This window comes from Vulpes lagopus, chromosome 11, assembly GCF_018345385.1.
Source record: "Vulpes lagopus strain Blue_001 chromosome 11, ASM1834538v1, whole genome shotgun sequence".
NCBI lineage: Eukaryota > Metazoa > Chordata > Mammalia > Carnivora > Canidae > Vulpes > Vulpes lagopus.
Genome location: NC_054834.1, coordinates 16,717,248 through 16,735,967, shown reverse-complemented (window position 1 = coordinate 16,735,967; position 18,720 = coordinate 16,717,248). Strand labels below are relative to the sequence as shown.

Here is an 18,720-nt window from a genome sequence, read left to right as displayed (position 1 = left end):
TTAGGGAAGGCTTGCAGCGGGACTGGTGATCCTGAGTGCTCTGAATTTTGCTAGCTGGACCCTACCCACCACGCAGACCAGCCACGAAGACTCAATAGATATTTATGAAGTGAACAAATAAGAGCCAATTTTTCCATCTATGAATATTACCTGGATGATTCCTGAAAGTAAGGTCACAGACATGGCGACTTTCACTCTCAAGGCATCTCTTGCTTCTGTGCCATTGGTCGCATTTACTCCTCCTGGAATGACTATATCATCAGGGACTAATCGAACAGCCACACCGCCAATCATCAGGCTAATCACAGCAAATGGACCTGAAATAGTGAGGCATTCAATTAAGGAAACCATTTTCAGCGCATCTCATGTGGTTGCTGGGTCTCAAGGAGACATGGGTGAGGTCAATTAAAAAGCATCACTGATGTGAAATTGCACTGCCCTCCTTCAGACTTCCTCCCCTGGGTTATGAGTAAGCTGTGTATGTATAGATCATATTCTCAAAAAATGAACACGATGATATCTTCCCTCCCATGGACTCTTCTGGAACCTGGACATCTGCCCATTAGGAGGTAGTCAAATTCCTCTCTCCTTGAATCTGGGTGCACTTGCGACATGTTAATCACCACAAGAATGCAGGAAAAGTGATACTGTGTGGCTTTGGAGGCTAGGTAACAGAAGGTGATGTTGCTTCCAACTGACAGCTATACTACTTGTTTATGCTGAGGCCCTGAGTGTGAGCAAGCTCAGTTAGGATCATGGGGAGAGAAGGATAGAGGGTAGGGAGGGTGGGAAGAGTGAGTAGCTGCTCCAGCTCCTCCTCTGATTCTTAGCTGCATGACAGACTCTGAGCCAGAACTGCCCAAGAGGAGTGCTTCCTAAATCCTGACCCATAGCAACTGTGCAAGTTAATCGAATATGTATTTTAATCTGCTATATTTGGGGGTATTTGTTTCCCAGCACCAGATATCGGAAACATCATGTGTGGACTTGCTGGTGGCAGTCTCATGCAGCACCAACACTGTTATGAAGTCCATGTAAATCTTATCCTAAATACACTGGGAAAAATCATGTATAATTCAGACCCTAAAAGAGGATGAAAAGCAATACATGCATAAGTAATCAGGAACATGCAATAACACCAATAAAATAAAATAAGAAAAACCAGGTATAAGCAAATTGTATTATGAACGAAGGTACTTACTTCCCAGATTTCAACAATTGCTCTTTTTACACAAGAAAATGGTCTTCTTTTTTTTTTTTTTCTTGTCATGCCAAGATTATAAGAAAGCTATTAGTTCTAGAAATCTGGGAGGGGGGGTGTATTTTTATAAAGCACCTACTGGGTATGCGGTATGCGGTAACAAACGTTACCATTTAACGGATGCTCTGATAACAAACATGCTCTTTCTTTGGCACACTGCAAATCTTGGAAATCCAAACTAAAATATCAACTCTAAGCTTTTACCTATGGATATGTGTCTGGAGGTTCCAAGAAAACAATACATGATAACAGGGTAAAATGAAGAGTACAGGCCAAACACGGGAGGCACAGCAGCCAGCATTGCAAAGGCTAACCCTGTGGGATCGAAACCAAACAGAAACGGACAGATCGTTAGAAAGCAGAGGGTCATGTGTATTTGTCGCCTGGCTCTCTATGATGAAGAGGCGAAAGCCACATTAATTTCAGCAGCTGTGTCTTCACCTGCCCACCCCCTTACATCCCAATCCTACACCTAGGCTGAGACCATTTTCCTGGTCATCTCCTCTTTGCCAAGGGGCCGGTTTTTCTGTTTTATTCTTTCCCAACCTAAGTAAGGGTGGAAAGTCTTACTTGATTGGTGGAGCTATGATCTGCATTGATGGCCAAATGCTGGCTGTTTCTCTAATGGGGTGTTTTGTGGATTTTTTGCAGATCCCTTTTCAATAAGGAACTCCCAGGTGTCAGTTCTTACACCTCCTCCAGGTCCTCTCTGCTGGCATATGCTCCTCTGTAGGCAGTCTTCTTGGGCAGGTACCTTTCAAATGAGCCAAGCCTTGTTACCTTCCAGAGCACCCACTTATCCAATGGGAAAGCTTGGCAACTTTATGCCAAGAAACTTCAGAAGTGCAAGCCATGACCACTGGAGGGCTCTCCATTCCGCTTACATGGGTGGTTTACACCTTTTTTTTTTTTTTTTAACCTGTATCTACTTGCAAGAATTAGGCAACAATCCCCCAAAACTACAGGGGACACATGTCCAGCGCTCTGAGTGGTTCTCTTGCAGTCCCTCGTACCTAGGCTTTACATGGAGGAGAAACATATAGTGCTTTTACCTAGAAAGCACTAGAAAATTCTAGAAATTCTAGAAAATTCTCATTCCAAATCTATTATTATATACCTGGTCCCCAAATATATCCTGTTGAAGTGATGCACTAAAGAGTCTGGTGTCATTCACTCATAGTTTTTGCATCAGTGGTCTGGTATCTTTTTCAGGACATGGAGACAATAAACACCCTTGTTCTCAGCTTAGGGGGCTTAGCCAAATATCTGGGACAACCAGAAAATTCACTTAGTACACTGTCATGTTGTAAAGAGAAAAAATTTTTAGCAAAGAGGAATAGGAGAAGCATCCCTAACCCACATATAATATTATTATCATTTTAATGTTTTCCTTTTATAAAACAAATTCTACTTTTAATTAAAAAAATTAAAATTTGAAATTTTTATTTCAAAGATATGCATGCTCATAGTTTAAAAAGCCAGTACTAAAAGGCTCTAAAGAAAGCCTCATCTCCAGGTTCTGCTCGCCAGAGGCACTCACTTCCAATTTGTTTAGCTCTTTTTCTACCATTTATCTCATTTCTCTGAATCAGTCATTCTCAACTAAGAGGATTTTGCCCCCCAGGGGACATCTGACAAGGTCAGGAGACATATTTTATTATTGTCACTGAGAGGGTGGGGCTGCTCCTGGCATGGTGTGGGTGGAGAAACTTTGCTCTAAATAATGTTACTACTGTTATTCTTAGTTTTTTAGTTTCAGATGTTAACTACTATTTTTTTCAGCTTCCACTTAGTTATATCCTAATTACATGACTCTTTTCCCCCTAAGAAGCTTTGAAATCTTCTATTTATCCCTGATATTCTGAGTTTATTATGCTCTACCTCGTTTGTTTGTTGTTTATTCATTTCCTCCCTCATTCTGCTGGGTCCTTGGTAGTTTCTTGCAGTCTGAAAACTCATGTATTTCAATTCTGAAAATATTCCTTAATAGTCTCTTCCCCTCTGTTTATCCTCTTCTTTCTGGAATTGCCAGTGGATGACGGAACACCAGGATTGATCCTCTGGTATTTTTATCTCGTCTTTCTTATTCTGCTTGTATTCATCTTTTTCTCTGACTTCCAGATTTCCTCTATCTTCGAACCCTTTGATTGAATATTTTATTCCATCTATCATATCTTTTTAAAAAGATTTTATTTATTTATTCATGAGAGACACATAGAGAGAGGCAGAAACACAGGCAGAGGGAGAAGCAGGCTCCCTCTGGGGAGCCTGACACGGGACTCGATCCCAGGACCCCAGGATCACGCCCTGAGCCGAAGGCAGATGCTCAACCACTGAGCCACTCGAGTGCCCCTTCCAGCTATCATATTTTTAATTTCTATGAGCACGTTCTTGTTCTCTGAAGGCTCTTTTTATTTTTTTTATTTTTTTATTTTTATTTTTTTATTTTTATTTTTATTTTTATTTTTTTTTTTTATTTTTTTTTTTTGAAGGCTCTTTTTAAAAATCACATCCTAGGGTGCCTGGGCGGCTCAGTTGGTTAAGTATTCAACTCTTGTTTTCAGCTCAGGTCATGGTCTCAGGGTCCTGAGATGAAGCCATGTGCAGGCTCTGTGCTTAGCCTGGAATCTGCTTGATATTCTCTCTCTCCTCTGCATCTGCTGCTTCCCCTGATCATGCTCTCAAAATAAATAAAATTTAAAAAATCACATTGTGTTCTTATGTCATGGATTCAATATGTTTTCAGATCTTGCTGAGGATATTACAGAGCAAATGTTTTATTTTGCCCTCTCCATTAGTTATGTGCCCAATGAGCTTTCTGTTTGGTTTGTTTTCTTCTTTGAAGCTTTGTGCACATTGGCTCCCTTTGTCTACTGATCAGCTTTACTGTATGGCAACTGGGGGCACCAGCCAGCATCTTGGCCAGAGAACCTCCAGTTGGCACTATAGCTTTTTCTTTCTGGGGGTGGTTCATTGTTTGCCTTGGGCTGTAGGTTCTGACAGGCTCTTTGGAGCTGCAAAGGACAAGGAAGAGCCTTTGTCAGCCCACAGGTCAATGTGTAGACTTCATTCTTTCAACATCTTTCAGTGTTTTCACCCTCCTATCCACTGCACAGTACTGGGGTGGGGACCTGGGGGTCCATGTGCTCACAACTTAGGATAAAGACTTCAAACAATCCTCTTGCTTCTAGCCATCTGCCTGACTCTCACCTTTGACAATCCTTGGAGCTGCCAATTTCCCAATGTTCTCCAAGGCAGACCCCAGGATCTTTCTCAGCTCTGATTAATTCAGCTTCCTCAGCTCTGATAATTCAGTTCTCACTTGTCTATAACTTGCCATTTTTTTTTCCTGCTCCATGGTGTCAGCTTTCCCTTTGTGGGAAAAGTGGCATCCCATTCCCTTTGTCCTTGCTAGTTTATACCATTTCCCTGTCCTTTACCATCATTTTAAATGAATTAGAGGGATTTTAAATGAATTAGAGAAGCACGTATTGTTTCAATTTGATTCAATTAATGAATCAATTCAACACTTAACAAAGTCTTTTTACTGACAATTAACCAACCACGAGAAATTAACTTACTATATCTTGCATCTCTGTGTTTGCTACATTTTGTTCTTCCTATTTACCTATCTTCACTGACTAGTGATGGGCAGGAAAACACCTTTTCCATACAAATTTGATGGTGGGATGATTTACAACTCTTAGTGTTCAACCTACTGGGTCATTCCTTCTTCCTTTCTGTAATACCAAAAGCTCATGGTTCTCCTTCCCCTTTCCAGATGCTTCTTTCTTTTTCAGTTTCTTCTGCTGATTGTTCCTTTTTTGTTTGGCCTTTAATGTTGGATAAAGTTTGATCCTGCTTTCTTGTCTTTCACTCCACTTTCTCTTCTTGGGTGACCTTGTCTATTGCTATGGTTTAAGTGTCCTGGGTATGTCAAAGATCCCCAAACTGACATCTATAATCCATAGCTCTCTTTTAGCTCATATTTTTTTCATTGTATTTTAAATATAAGCATATAAACGTTTGTCTATCTCACAAGCGTTTCAAATTTAACATGTTCAAACTTACCCTTCAAATCCATTCCTCCTGCAGTCTTTACTGTATCTACAATTGGCACCTCCAACCCTTAGATATTAGATCCAGAAACCTGAGAGTCACTCTTGACCATCCTTCTTCTTCTATGTACCCACATGCAACTCATCAACCCAGACACCTTAAAGTAATTCTTGACATGCTTTGCTTCCCCATTCTCCTACCAATCAATCCAACAGCTAGTCTGGCTGGCTTTACCATAAAATATAGCATGTATCTTGAAAATTCTTTTCATTTTATAGCCACCACCCTAGTTCAAGATGGAAGACAGCCGACAGGTCAAAAACAAATTTGTGGAATGCCATTTTAGTGAAAACTCAAATAGGCACAATCCTGAAGATTTCTCTGAAGTATTAATTGACATGGGTTCACTGCAGTCATTTCCTGTAGCTTTATCCGTCCCACTTTACTGAATGTTAGTTTCACTTGTTTCCCATTTCAGATACTGAGCCTTTGTGCGCTCTGCTCCCCACCCCTATCTCTGCCTTTGATCTTGTCCCCTTCTCTGCCCTTGGGGTGTTGGTACCAAATGCATGTGAAAAACCATCCTAAACCTGCTGTAAGGATTTCATTTAAAACATTTGGTAAATCAGTCACTTGGAAAATTAAAAATGCAGCTAACTGGGGGAAGGGGGAGGGTGTTTGTATGTTTGTGTTTCGTGTTTTTTTTTTTTTTTTTTTTTTTTATAAATTGATCATTTGGTAATTAATTTTGGGGAAACTGGAGAAGGGAATAGATTCTTGGCCAACTAACCTAGAGGCTATTCAAGCCATTATCACCTTTTGCCTACACTAAGTCCCTGTAACCCCTAATTGGTCTCCTCATTTTCCTTCTGGTGCCTCTCCCACCAACCAAAGCCATTCCTTCTCTACGAACAGCAGTCTCAGTGACCTCTTAGAAACAGACCCCAAGTGATAGCTTTCAGTGCACTCACTCAGAGTGGAATCCAAGAAGTGGCTAACAAGGCTCTGCAGACCTGCCACTGCCTCCACATCTCCCTTCTTCACACCCTACACTCCTAGCAAACTGCTTTTCTGTTAGTTCTTCAAACTGAGTCTTCACTCAGTTCTTTTCCTGTTATGTGTCTTCACACATGCTTCCCTCTGCCACAAATGCACTTCCTCTCATTCTTTACCTGCCTCCTGCTCACCCTTCAGGGCTCAGCTCAAATCTCTTTTAAAGGGTGCCTGGGTGGCTCAGTGGTTGAGCGTCTGCGTTTGGCTTGGGTCATGGTCCTGGGGTCCCAGGATCCAGTCCCATACTGGGCTCCCTACAAGGAGCCTGCTTCTCCCTCTGCCTATCTCTGCCTCTGTCTCTCATGAATAAATACATTTTTAAAAATCTTAAAAAAAAAATCTCTCTTAAAGAAGTTTCTGTGACTTACCTAGTTAAGTTCCCCTGTTATTATCTTCTGGTACCCTGTATATTCCTTCATTGTGTTAACATCATTTGTAATCAAACATTGTAATTAAACATTTATATGTGCTTTTATTTACTTCCTGCCTTTCTGCCTAATTGGACATTAGAATGTGGACTTACAAGCCAAGAACCTTAACAATGACAACTCCATCAGCACATTCATTGGGTGACTGATGAACTTAGCAAGAAGTAAGGCCATGTCCAGCCAGTTCCTATAAATATACTGATCTGCAAAACTAGTATCACCATATGCTATTACCACTGTCTTTGGCCATTTATGGGTTAAATGTTTCTGAAGAATTCCTTTAGACAGGAAAAGGTTACTAGAATGATACAATTAAAAACCATGAATTCCCAATCATGATGAAATTAAATAGAAGACAAGGTCAACAATTGTTGGAAGAGATGGTAGCAAGGGAAACAACAAAAAAGAAATAAACATAGCTACTAACCTTGAGGAAGCTGAAGTACCCCTGTGCTTATGCCTGAGACCAAGTCACCCAACACATACTCTTTGAACTTGTATGCTGGCAACCACTTAGTTATGGGCAGGAACATATAAATGATATTTCGTATCTTCTTAGGAGTACACCTGGGAGGGCAAAAACAAAAAACCAAAAAACGAGATAAAATGAGGAACATTTCTGTGAAATTCACACCAAGGTACTGTCCCTTCCTTATATTCTGGAGGAATAAGGAAAAATTTACATTTAATGTAAAGAATGACCTTTCCACTCTGCAGAGATCAGAAACCAGATGAGCTTCATGCAACCTTTTTTTTTTTAAAATAGGAACATCTGAATTGGCTCTATAATAATGCTCTACAACTTACCATGAAAAATAAGAAAAATTTAGTTTCAAAATAATTGAGATACCCTGGAAACTATGATTTTAATAGATGAAATCCTAAATGTATCTTCTGTGTTGGTGTAAAAACAAAGTAAGGGGAAAAAAGTAGGGAAATTATTTGCTGATTGAGTAAATTTTTGAATGTGGAACCACTGATCAGCAGGCCCATTTAGTTTCCCCTGTCCTTACACAATGAAGGAAATTTACTCAAGTACTATGAACTTCATGAATATATTTTCAATGCTCTAGGGCCTTTGATCAGATAAACTCAAAAAAACACCATTTGTCACTGGAGTGTGTATTAACAGATTCTATGTCTGGCTGTCTTGATTAAGTGGAACATCATGCTGATAAAATCAAGGCCTTGTATTTAATCCCTATATAGTTCAATTGATTTTGAAACATAGACTATGTTCTGGGGCATGGCCAGTCCTTTTGCCAGTCTATGCCAATAACCAAAGACATCACCAAATAAAAGCATGGACAGACAAGTTCCATCACCACTATGACAGTCCCAAGTCCTCCTGGTGACAAGGAAGCAATTTATTCCATTCAAAAGACAGTGCATTCTTGCAGCATGCATGGTACTTTATATAATGTCTTCAGTGGCCAAAAGTATCTGATCATCAGGTGAAGGAAGATATTAGAAGCAAATTTGGGGCATCTGTGGCATGAGCCATAAATGTGAGTGAAACTAGATTAGATGCCAGTCATCTTGTTTAATAGCTACATTCATGTTTAATAATAATAGCTACATTTATGTAGTGCTTGCCATGTGCCTTGTACTTTGCATATATGCACATGGCAGCACTACATAAGTGCTAGTAACTCTATGAGTATTATTATTATTATTATTATAGTAACCTCTAATAACTATGAGCTTAAGTATTATTATTATTATCCCCATTTTACAGAGCTGGAAACTCAAGCACACAGCTGGTACATGGTTGGGTCTAGAATTAAAACTCAGACAGTCTGACTCCAGTGATTACATTTTAAAACTCTCCTGATGATCATACCTAGAGCTGAGGGTCCCTGTGAAGTTTACATGAACATAGAGTACAGATCTGTGGTCCCAAGGGCCCAGAATGCAGCAATCAAACCTAAACCTGGGAGTGATCAGGAGACGCACATCTCAGGCACACATGTACTAGCATTCCCAGGTCTGCAACATGGCTGTGCAAGCGTCTCCAAAGTGAAGAGTCCTAGGACACTGAGTGTCCTTGACAGCCGGGGTTGGCACTTAGATTCAGGATATTGCCAAGTAGAAGTCAGGGTGGACAAAATGACAGAGTGGTTGGAACATTCCTGAGAGACAAGGGGAAGAGGTGGCTATTTTGAAGGTGGTGAAGTATGGGAAAGCAGGGTGTTTCGAGGAGCTGTTAAACAGATGCAAGTGTAATCAAAATTTAATATATAAGATGAATTATATGTTGAAGCTGGGGTTCAATCAAATACTTATCTCTGAGCGAACCATGTGGACAGTTCTGCAAATCCTAAGTGCTCACCATTTTTTTTTCCCCGCCACACCAGATTTTCTTGATACATTTGACCTTGCTTCTGTCAAAACTGGATGCCAGGATAAAGGAAATAGGTTAAAACACAACCTACGTGAATGCCTGTTTCAGCTTATCCCCGATGGAATCCGAAATCTTGTCTTTCTTGTGCAGTCTTTCCTGGAGGACCGGGTGACTAAAGATAGGTCTTTCCACATAGTACCTCTGGCTTGCTGTGAGGATTTCATTTTCTTCAGCATGATCCATAGTCCTCTGAGATTATGCATCAACAGCAGGAGACAAGCATTGCCTGAGCGTCACTAAGGGAGAAAATAAAGAGCCTATTTCAGATGCCAAAATCTGACCAATGACTGACTGTCCTAAGCATCTCTTCCTTGTGGGATTGTGAGTTCTTCAGAGGACTTCTTCATCTTTGGACCTCAGAGCACCTACCACAGGACTCAGTACCTAGCAGCCACTAATAAACCAAATGAAGTCAAAAATCAATTAAGAAAAAATCCCACATGTGACGTATTTCCTCCCAGGGCAATACATGGTAATGTGTATACTTTCAATAAAAGCTTGTATTAAATTCAGTGACTAAATACTGCAGTCAGCTGGTTCTAGGTTCCTATGGGAGAAATAGTGACTCAGGCTGACTCTGACCATTTACATGTCAAGGAAACAGGATAAGGGGCAAGATCAGTCCTTAAATTGATCCCAAGTTAGTTAGTTAGTTTCTTTCTTTCTTTTCTTTCTTTCTTTCTTTTTTTCTTTTCTTTTCTTTTCTTTTTTCTTTTCTTTCTTTCTTTCTCTTTCTTTCTTTCTTTCTTTCTTTCTTTCTTTCTTTCTTTCTCTCCTTCCTTCCTTCCTTCCTTCCTTCTTTTTTTTTTAAACATTTTATTTATTTATTCATGAGAGACCCACAGAGAGAGAGTCAGAGACATAGGCAGAGGGAGAAGCAGGCTCCATGCAGGGAGCCCGATGTGGGACTTGATCCCGGGACGCCAGGATCACACCCTGGGCCTAAGGCAGAAGCTCAACCACTGAGCCACCCAGGCATCCCAGATCCCAAGTTTCTTGAAGGTATATCACCCTCCTCTTCAATTCTGTACTCACATTTGATTACTCCTTAAATTTTCCCATGGTTCAGAATTGAGGTTTATACATCTCCATGAGGGAAATTCCTGGTGACTAGTGAGAAGTTACAAGTTGAAAATATCAGTGCAATATTATGATATTGTTTTAAAGGTGATGATATTGTCATGTTTGAGACAATTAGGATGATTTATACATAAATATACATATTATGTGTTACATATATTTAGCATACAGTGCATATATGTATGCTATAAAATGAATGCTACTAATATGAGTAAAAGAAATGATTAAGGAATAAAAACCCAATATATTTGTGCAAATGAAAATGTGTGCAAGGATGTTAACTACAGCTTTATTATATTGAAAAATTGGGGGGGGGAAAACCCTCAAATGTCCTACCTGTACAAAATAAAAAGTTAATCTTGGTATAGTGATATACTGCATGCTATAAAGTAGTTTTAAAAACTGAACTAGGGATCCCTGGGTGGCGCAGCGGTTTGGCGCCTGCCTTTGGCCCAGGGCGCGATCCTGGAGACCCGGGATCGAATCCCACGTCAGGCTCCCGGTGCATGGAGCCTGCTTCTCCCTCTGCCTGTGTCTCTGCCTCTCTCTCTCTCTCTGTGACTATCATAAATAAATAAAAAGTTAACAAAAAATTTAAAAAAATAAATAAATAAATAAAAACTGAACTAAATCTATTTGTGTCATCAATAAATCTCAAAAACTTAATTTTTAATAAAAATGCAAGGCACAGATAGATACTTCAAGGATGCAGTAATCTAAACAAAGTTTAAAAATGTATAAAGCAATATTATATGTTATTTATGGACACATATGTAATAAATGAATAAAACCATGAATGATAATGAGAAACACTAGGATCAGGGTGGTGGTTCCTTCAGAGAGAAGGGGAATCAGACTCAGGGGAGACAGAGTTTTAACTCACTGTATCTACAATGCTTTAGTTTATAAAAACAATTGGTGCAAACAGAGCAAAATGTTCAGATTTGATTAAGCCTTGCAGTCAGTAAATGGGTGTTACATGATTCTTAGTATTTGTCTGTATATTTGAACTATAAACCTTATAATAAAAATTGAATGTACAACAACTAAAGCCAGTGTTCCCAAATGAAGGAAATTGACAGCAGAGGTGATGGGGGTTAGCATGAGTTAATGGTTAGTGTCTATGTGGTGACCATAGGAGTGTAGGGGATTACTGATGTGGCTTAACACCACTACTGCCTGATGAAAAGTCAACTTTTCACCAACCTGAAATTACATTCACACTGAACTCAGGCTTGTGTGATCAACCACAAAATATCACGCAAAAATAAATGCCTATGTCCAAGGAGGTTAAAAATTCTACAGTCTAGAATAAAAAGGAAGTCTAACAGCAAATGCAGGCAAGTACCGAATAAGGATGGAGAACAAGGATTTTGCAGATCTGACAAATATCATGTGTCTTTTGTTTTAGGTTAGCAAGGCTGGTTGGCCATCTATCAGCTAACTTTTTATGGCCACTCTAGGAACGCATCATAATAGCCAAAGAACGACAGCGCTGATGTATGAGTGGAGTCTGACATGGGGCAACACAACCACTCTGCCTTCCACCTGCCCCAACTCCTCCAGAACCTTAGATGAAAGCATTGTAGAACCATCTGTAATTCAGGCAACATATACCATGCTGGTTTCTGCCACTGTGCCCACACATACAGTTCCATCCACTCTGAAAAGAAATGTGATTTCCCCCCTCACTCTCCTTCCATTGTCCCTACACCCTAATCATTGTATCTTTCAAAAGCCTGGTTTTGTCTTCTGTTTCTCTTTAGTCTTCCCTTACCACTAATCTGTGGACTGGGTCTATACTTACTAGTATAATTTTCCAGTTTTCTTCCACTGATTATAATTAACGGTCTCTCTAGATTGTAATGCCTGAGGCCATATCATACCCTGAGTTCCAAGGGCCTAGCTCAGTCCCAGTCTCTTAGCAGGTGCTCAGTATTTGACGAATGCACGGTATCTTTGGATTGGTGCTCATGACTGTTGATTATGTAGGTCATGCTTCCTCTCTGTTACAGAAGATTAAACCTGCTTTAAAATGTATTATTATTAATTTTTCTATACACCTCTATGGTCATCTTCTGTTCCATTTGAGATACATCTTCCTTCATAAAGCCACTCCAAGAGAAAAAGACAAGGTCGATCTGAGGGAGGTCTAAAAATTAGAGTCAGACTTTTTTCCCCCTGTTGCAAAGACCCTGTTTTACCATTGATTTTACTGTTCCCCAACAGAAATTCACCCAGATGTCAATGGGATGGGTTTTGAGAAACATTGTCTAAGGATGTTGTAACATCTATACTCAGTGGAACCAAACCTGGCCCCTTGCCACAGTGGTCTGGGGAAGATTTAAAGTACTGATGCCAGGGCTTCACTTTGAACCTCCTGAAATAGGATTTCCAGGGTTAGAACCTGGACAGTGGATATTCACTCTGCGTGGGAACGGGCATGCATTGTTGTATGTACCCATGTGTGACAGACTTCTCCAAAGATTTCAGAACAGCAGAATAGGTTTACACTGAAACATAGTAGAGGAAATAAAATATTTTTTTAATTTATTTTATTTTATTTTTTTAAGACTTATTTATTTATTTATGAGAGAGAGAGAGAGAGAGAGAGAGAGAGAGAGAGGCAGAGACACAGGAGGAGGGAGAAGCAGGCTCCATGCCGGGAGTCCGACTTGGGACTCGATCCCGGGACTCCAGGATTGTGCTCTGGGCCAAAGGCAGGTGCCAAACTGCTGAGCCACCCAGGGATCCCCAATATTTCTTTTTTAAAGATATTTTATTTATTTGAGAGAGAGAGCAGGATCAGGGGAGGAGCAGAGGAGAGAGAGAGAGAGAAGCAGACTCCCTACGGAGCATGGAGCCCAACGTGGGGCTTGATCCCAGGACTCTGACACCATGACCTGAGCCAAAGTCAGATGCTTAACCTACTGAGCCACCAGGTGTCCCGAAAATATAATATTTCTGAAGTATTAGACATTCTTATCCTTATTCTCAAAAGTCCTTTGGCTATTCTTGACAAGATTCCTCATTTACATCCATTACTTTGAAGGTCATTTGCCGATACCTCATTTCTCCTCCTCTTTGAACCTCAAAATTCCTTCTACTTTATTAAGCAGGGCAATTACATGTGTTTTGTTTATTTTTATTTTTTAATTTTTAAAAAAGATTTTATTTATTTATTCATGAGAGACACATAGAAAGGCAGAGACACAGGCAGAGGGAGAAGCAGGCCCCACAGGGAGCCTGATGCAGGACTCGATCCCAGGACGCCAGGATCATGCCCTGAGCCAAAGGCAGACGCTCTACTACTGAGCCACCTAGGCGTCCCTCCATGTGTGTTTTAAAAGTTACCTAGGAGATGCTGGCTCTTGTGTATAAGCAGGACCTGCCCTTGGGAGGACAAGGACAGCACACCCCCGTCCACTGCGGGAAGACAGAGCATCTGGATACAAATGCGCTTAGGCTGGTAGATCTGGTGCTAGAAAGGTGCGTTGTTTCTCTTCTATGAACTGTACTGAAAGTAAGAAGGACGGCACCTGAGTGGCTCAGTCGGTTGGGTGTCAGACACTTGATTTTAGCTCAGGTCATGGTTTCAGGGGTGCTTAGTGGGGAGTCTGCTTGAGATTGTCTCCCTCTCCCTCAGCCCTCCCCACTGCTCTCAGAAATAAATAAATCTTAAAAAAAAAAATAAGAAAGAAGGAAAGAGAGGCTGTTGGAGGTCTGAGGAAAGAGAAATTAGACCAGAGATGGACAAGGTCTTGCCAGGTAGGAATGGGTCTACTTCTTCTAACTAGAAGAAGTTAGAAGAAACTAATAAATACACAAATGTGTTTTCTTCAACTAAAAAAATAATAAAAATAAAAAATATATTTTAAAAGATTTTGTTTATTTATTCATGAGAGAGAGAGAGAGAGAGAGAGAGAGAGAGAGACAGGCAGAGGGAGAAACAGGCTCCATGCAGAGAGCCCGACGCAAGGACTCAATCTCAGGATCCCGGGATCACAACCTGAGCCAAAGGAAATGCTCAACCGCTGAGCCACCCAGGTACCCTCCCCCTGCCCCGCCAAAAAAAATCTGAACTCCAATAAAAAATATATACAAAAAACAAAACAAAACAAGAAATCCTAGGCCCTACACCAGACCAATTAGGGCACAACCTCCAGGAGGGGAGCTCAGGCATTTTCTTTAAAAAGCATCCTAAGAGGATTTTAATGAGTAAAGAACCACTAATTTAAAACCTAAGAGAGACAGAGGAATACATATTAAAAAGATATAAGAAAACCACAAGTAACTTGAAACGATTTTGAAGATGAATTTGAAATATAAGGACATGATTTAGCAGTAAGAATATTTCTTTGAATTTGCCATTTTCATTTAGGGAAGAGGTTCTCGGCCCCGGCTGCTCACTGGAATCACCCGGGCAGCTACTGATGTCTGACTCTACTGCCAGGGATTCTGATTTAATTGGTCTGGGAGGCAGGCAGGGGCTGAGAATTTAAAAAGATGTCCAGGGGATGATAACTCACAGCTAAAGTTCAAAATCACTGACTTAGTGACTTAGGGAATGGCAATATAAACACCCCACATCCAAACAAAAAAGGAAAAACTGGATAGGGTGTAAATAAATTGTGTGCAATGCATTATATCGCCATCTTTGATTCTGTGTGTCTTTGAAATATTTAATGAAAAATTACAAAAAATATGTACCTAAAGTTTTTCAAAGCAAAGTTTTCTTTCTATTCTTATATTCTCAAAACAAGAGGGGGCTGTGTGTAGGTGGGCAGTGCAACACCCGCTAAAGTTTATGCAAATATAGTCTCAGTCGTTACAAACATTTCATCTTGGGTTGAAATTAGGAGTAAGTCTCAAAGTTAGATCTCAAAACATTAGATGGATTTAGGAAAGCATTAGGGTATGTACACTCTGTAGGGTTGCCAAATAAAACATAGGATGTCCAGTTAATTTTCAATGCCAGACAAGCACCAAATAATTTTTTAGGGTAGGTATGTTCCAAATATTGCATAGAGCATACTTATATTAAAATTTTATCCTTTGGGACGCCTGGGTGGCTCAGCGGTTGAGCATCTGCCTTCGGCTCAGGGCGTGATCCCAGAGTACTGGGATTGAGTCCCACATCGGGCTCCCTACTCTTCCCTCTGTCTCTCTCTGTGTCTCTCATGAATAAATAAATAAAATCTTCAAAAAACTTTTTATCCTTTATCTCAACTTAAAAAGAAAAGGCTTTATTTATTTGTGTGACAGAGAGAGACAGCAATAGTGACAGGAAGAGCAGGGAGGAGAGGGCAAAGTAGGCTCCCCACTGAGCAGGGAGCCGGACTCAGAGCTTGATCCTAGGACCCTGGGGATCAGGACCAGAGCTGAAGACAGATACTTAACTAAGTGAGCCACCCAGGTGCCTCCCCGTATCTCAACTGTAACTGGTATCTTATATCTTTGCTAAATGTGGCAACCAAAACACTTTATAGGTTAGGAAGAGACAGAGAAAAGAGGGGATTCTCAAATATTTTTGAGGTGTTAGGACCCTGGCTATAGTCTATGTCTCTTGAAATATCTGTTTGGCAGTGTCTTCTTACCTGGGAAAGGAAAGGAATGCTGGAAAGGGTAAGAATAGGACAGAAAAGAGGGTGTTATAAAGAAAGGCTGTCCTTTGGGGGAACTCTTAATGCTCATCAATAATGGTTAAATAATTAAAGCCATGAAGGCTATCAATAACCACCTTATCAGAAGAAGAATGGCAAAGAAACCAAGGGACCAACACGAGCAGATCAAATGACCAGGCTCTTATCTGACAGATACTGAGGTTCCAGTGTGCTGATTGAAATATAAATCACCATTGTAAAACTACACAAACTCTCACATGAGAAAAGTCACTTTCAAGTTGGCCTAGAGGGACAAATCTTCTGACAGGTCTTCCAACAAAAATACTAATGACAGAAAAAAGAGATGACCTACAGGTTCAAATCCTGTTTTCCATAGATATGACAGAAGGAATTTAAAAACTATTTAGAACATCTTTCATCATAGATTTCTAGATCTGAAAGTAATCTTGAAGATGATCCAATTCAACCCCCTCCCTTTGCAAGTGAGAAAACAGATCCATCTACTCTCATGCGGGGGCTAAGTGACTTCTCCAAAAATATTCACAAAAAACAAATCTTATTTCCTATTCAAAGTAATCATCAAGTTGAAAAGGCACAAATGTTTATAAATAAAAACTACAACAAAATGGTGGGAGTTTTTAACTTCAAACTCAAAGCAACAATTAGTTGCTTGCCGATAATGGAGATTCACCATGGTTTTGTGGGAGATGCTCCAAAGTGGAGGTCACGGTCAAGGTCCATCCAGGCCTACTTCTGCATCTCAAGTGTCTGAGCCATTCAATACTATTATGGCAGGGCCAACTAGACCAGGGCTTTCCATACTTGAAAGCATGTCTGAATCACCTAGGGAGCTTGAAACGACAGATTTCCAGGTCCTTTCGAGATTCTGATTTAGTAATTCTGGAATCTGCATTGTTTAAAACTCATGGAGGGAGACTGATGAACAACCTGTTGGGAAACTCGACTGTGAGCAGAAACCCAATGCTGTGTATTTCTGTTCAGTGATGGTTATTTAGAACTCCAAAATGCTTGTTGAATGAATATAGAAAAACAACTTGCCTCTTTTGAGTCTTAGTGTTGTCTTCATCTCTAAATGATATTTCCAGTGAGAACATTCTGAAAACTGTGTTTGGCAAGTTTGTTCAAAATGCCAATTAAATCTCTGTGGATTTAGCCAGAATGGATTCAGTTGTCTGAAACTAAGACACCCCACCCCATCATCATATATATCCTTTTAAGTTCAATAAATCCTTTTAAGTTGGAAAGTAAACATTCTTCACTGTGGAATGGAGGTATCCGAAGAGACACAGAGCATCCATCCATCTATTCAAAGTAATCAACTTACCTATCTATAGCTCTAATTATAATTATATAATTAAATAATCAATCTAATTAGTCTTAATGCCTATGTTGACCTTTTCATTCCAAGCATGCAAGCACTTGCCCAAACTTACTATAATCTTTCAAATAATTTCTCTACGGGCAATTTCTCTATGAACAACTAACAAAAATAAATGTTATTTAATGGGGCACCTGGATGGTTCAGTCAGGCATCTAGGTTACGATCTCAGGGTCCTGGGATCAAGCTCTGCATCGGGGTCCCTGTTTAGTGGGGAGCCTGCTTCTCCCTCCCCCCCTGCCCCTCCTTTCTCTCTCTCTTTCTCCCGCTCCTCCCTCTGTGGATCTCTCTCTCAAATAAATAAAGTGTAAAAATAATGTTATTTATTATGAAAATTTTCTACACTTCCCAGGGCATAAACTTTACTATAATGGACATAGCATATAGAAAAGGCTCATGACTTAGAATCCAGAAAAAAAAATTTTCACTTAGGACTTTATCAGCCTTTTCCTGAAAGCAATTTGAAAAAAAAAAAAAAAAACTGCTTCCTTTTCTCTATTCTTTTGGGACTCTTCATATATTTTCATATTAACAATCATTGCTTAACTGCGGTGGCCAATATGTACAAAGAGCCAAAGCCCCTAAAATCTATGTGAGCTGCTCCTGAATGTGGGCAGTAGGCTCTGTGAGGCCAGGCCCACTGTCTCTGTGACATAGCACACACTCCAGCATGCAGCAGGCTCCCAGACATTTGGTATTTGCATGGTAGGGGCTAAAGGTGCCAGAGTATCTAGCTTGGGTTCTACCCAACGTTTCCTTCTTCTATTTATCATCCTTTTATTAAATTCCTCTGCTTTGGGACACCTGGGTGGCTCAACAGTTGAGTGTCAGCCTTTGGCTTGTTCGTGATCCCAGAGTCTGTGGATCAAGTTTCGCATCAGGCTCCCTGCTTCTTCCTCTGCCTGTGTCTCTGCCTTTCTGTGTGTCTCATGAATAAATAAATAAAATCTAAAAAAAAAAAAAAAAAAAAAAAAGATTTCTATCCAGAGATGCAGCATCATAATGATGTAGGCGTTGGGTTCAGAAGTACTATGTTTAGATGATGGAACTGGAGCTTAACAGCTTTATGTTTTTTGCGAAGTACGTAAGTTTTCTGTCCCTCATTTGCTCACCTGTAAATGGCAGTTGGGCACATAGGCTGTGGAGTCACACAGACCACAGTTCTGATTCTGCCATTAGGACAGGACATATGGCACATTATTTGACTTCTCTAAGTAGAGTGACTGTAAGCCCTGGCCTATGCTTGCTGTCCCAAAGTAATTATTACTTTCCAAAGTGTCCTGGATGGGAAAATAAATTCTGTGTTTCCTTTAGATTCTTCAGCTGTAACACTGAAAAAAAAAAAATCTCAATATAGATCCATGAGGAATTAGAGAATGTTTCTAAAGTACTTATCAAGGGGCCTGTCACAC

At 40.2% G+C, this 18,720-nt stretch overlaps 1 protein-coding gene across 4 annotated transcripts in view; it reads right to left on the bottom strand.

Moving 5' to 3' along the window:
* SLC26A5 (solute carrier family 26 member 5) overlaps positions 1-18,720 on the bottom strand; it is a 57,662-nt gene that overhangs the window by 23,013 nt on the left and 15,929 nt on the right. For all 4 annotated transcript variants that reach the window (XM_041773333.1, XM_041773332.1, XM_041773334.1 and 1 more), the window contains 4 exons: positions 9,237-9,441; positions 7,229-7,368; positions 1,466-1,576; positions 151-317 (listed from right to left, as the gene is read on the bottom strand). In XM_041773333.1, the coding sequence (XP_041629267.1) occupies positions 151-317; positions 1,466-1,576; positions 7,229-7,368; positions 9,237-9,388 (570 nt within the window). In that variant the 5' untranslated portion in view covers positions 9,389-9,441. The remainder of the gene's footprint in view (positions 1-150; positions 318-1,465; positions 1,577-7,228; positions 7,369-9,236; positions 9,442-18,720) is intronic.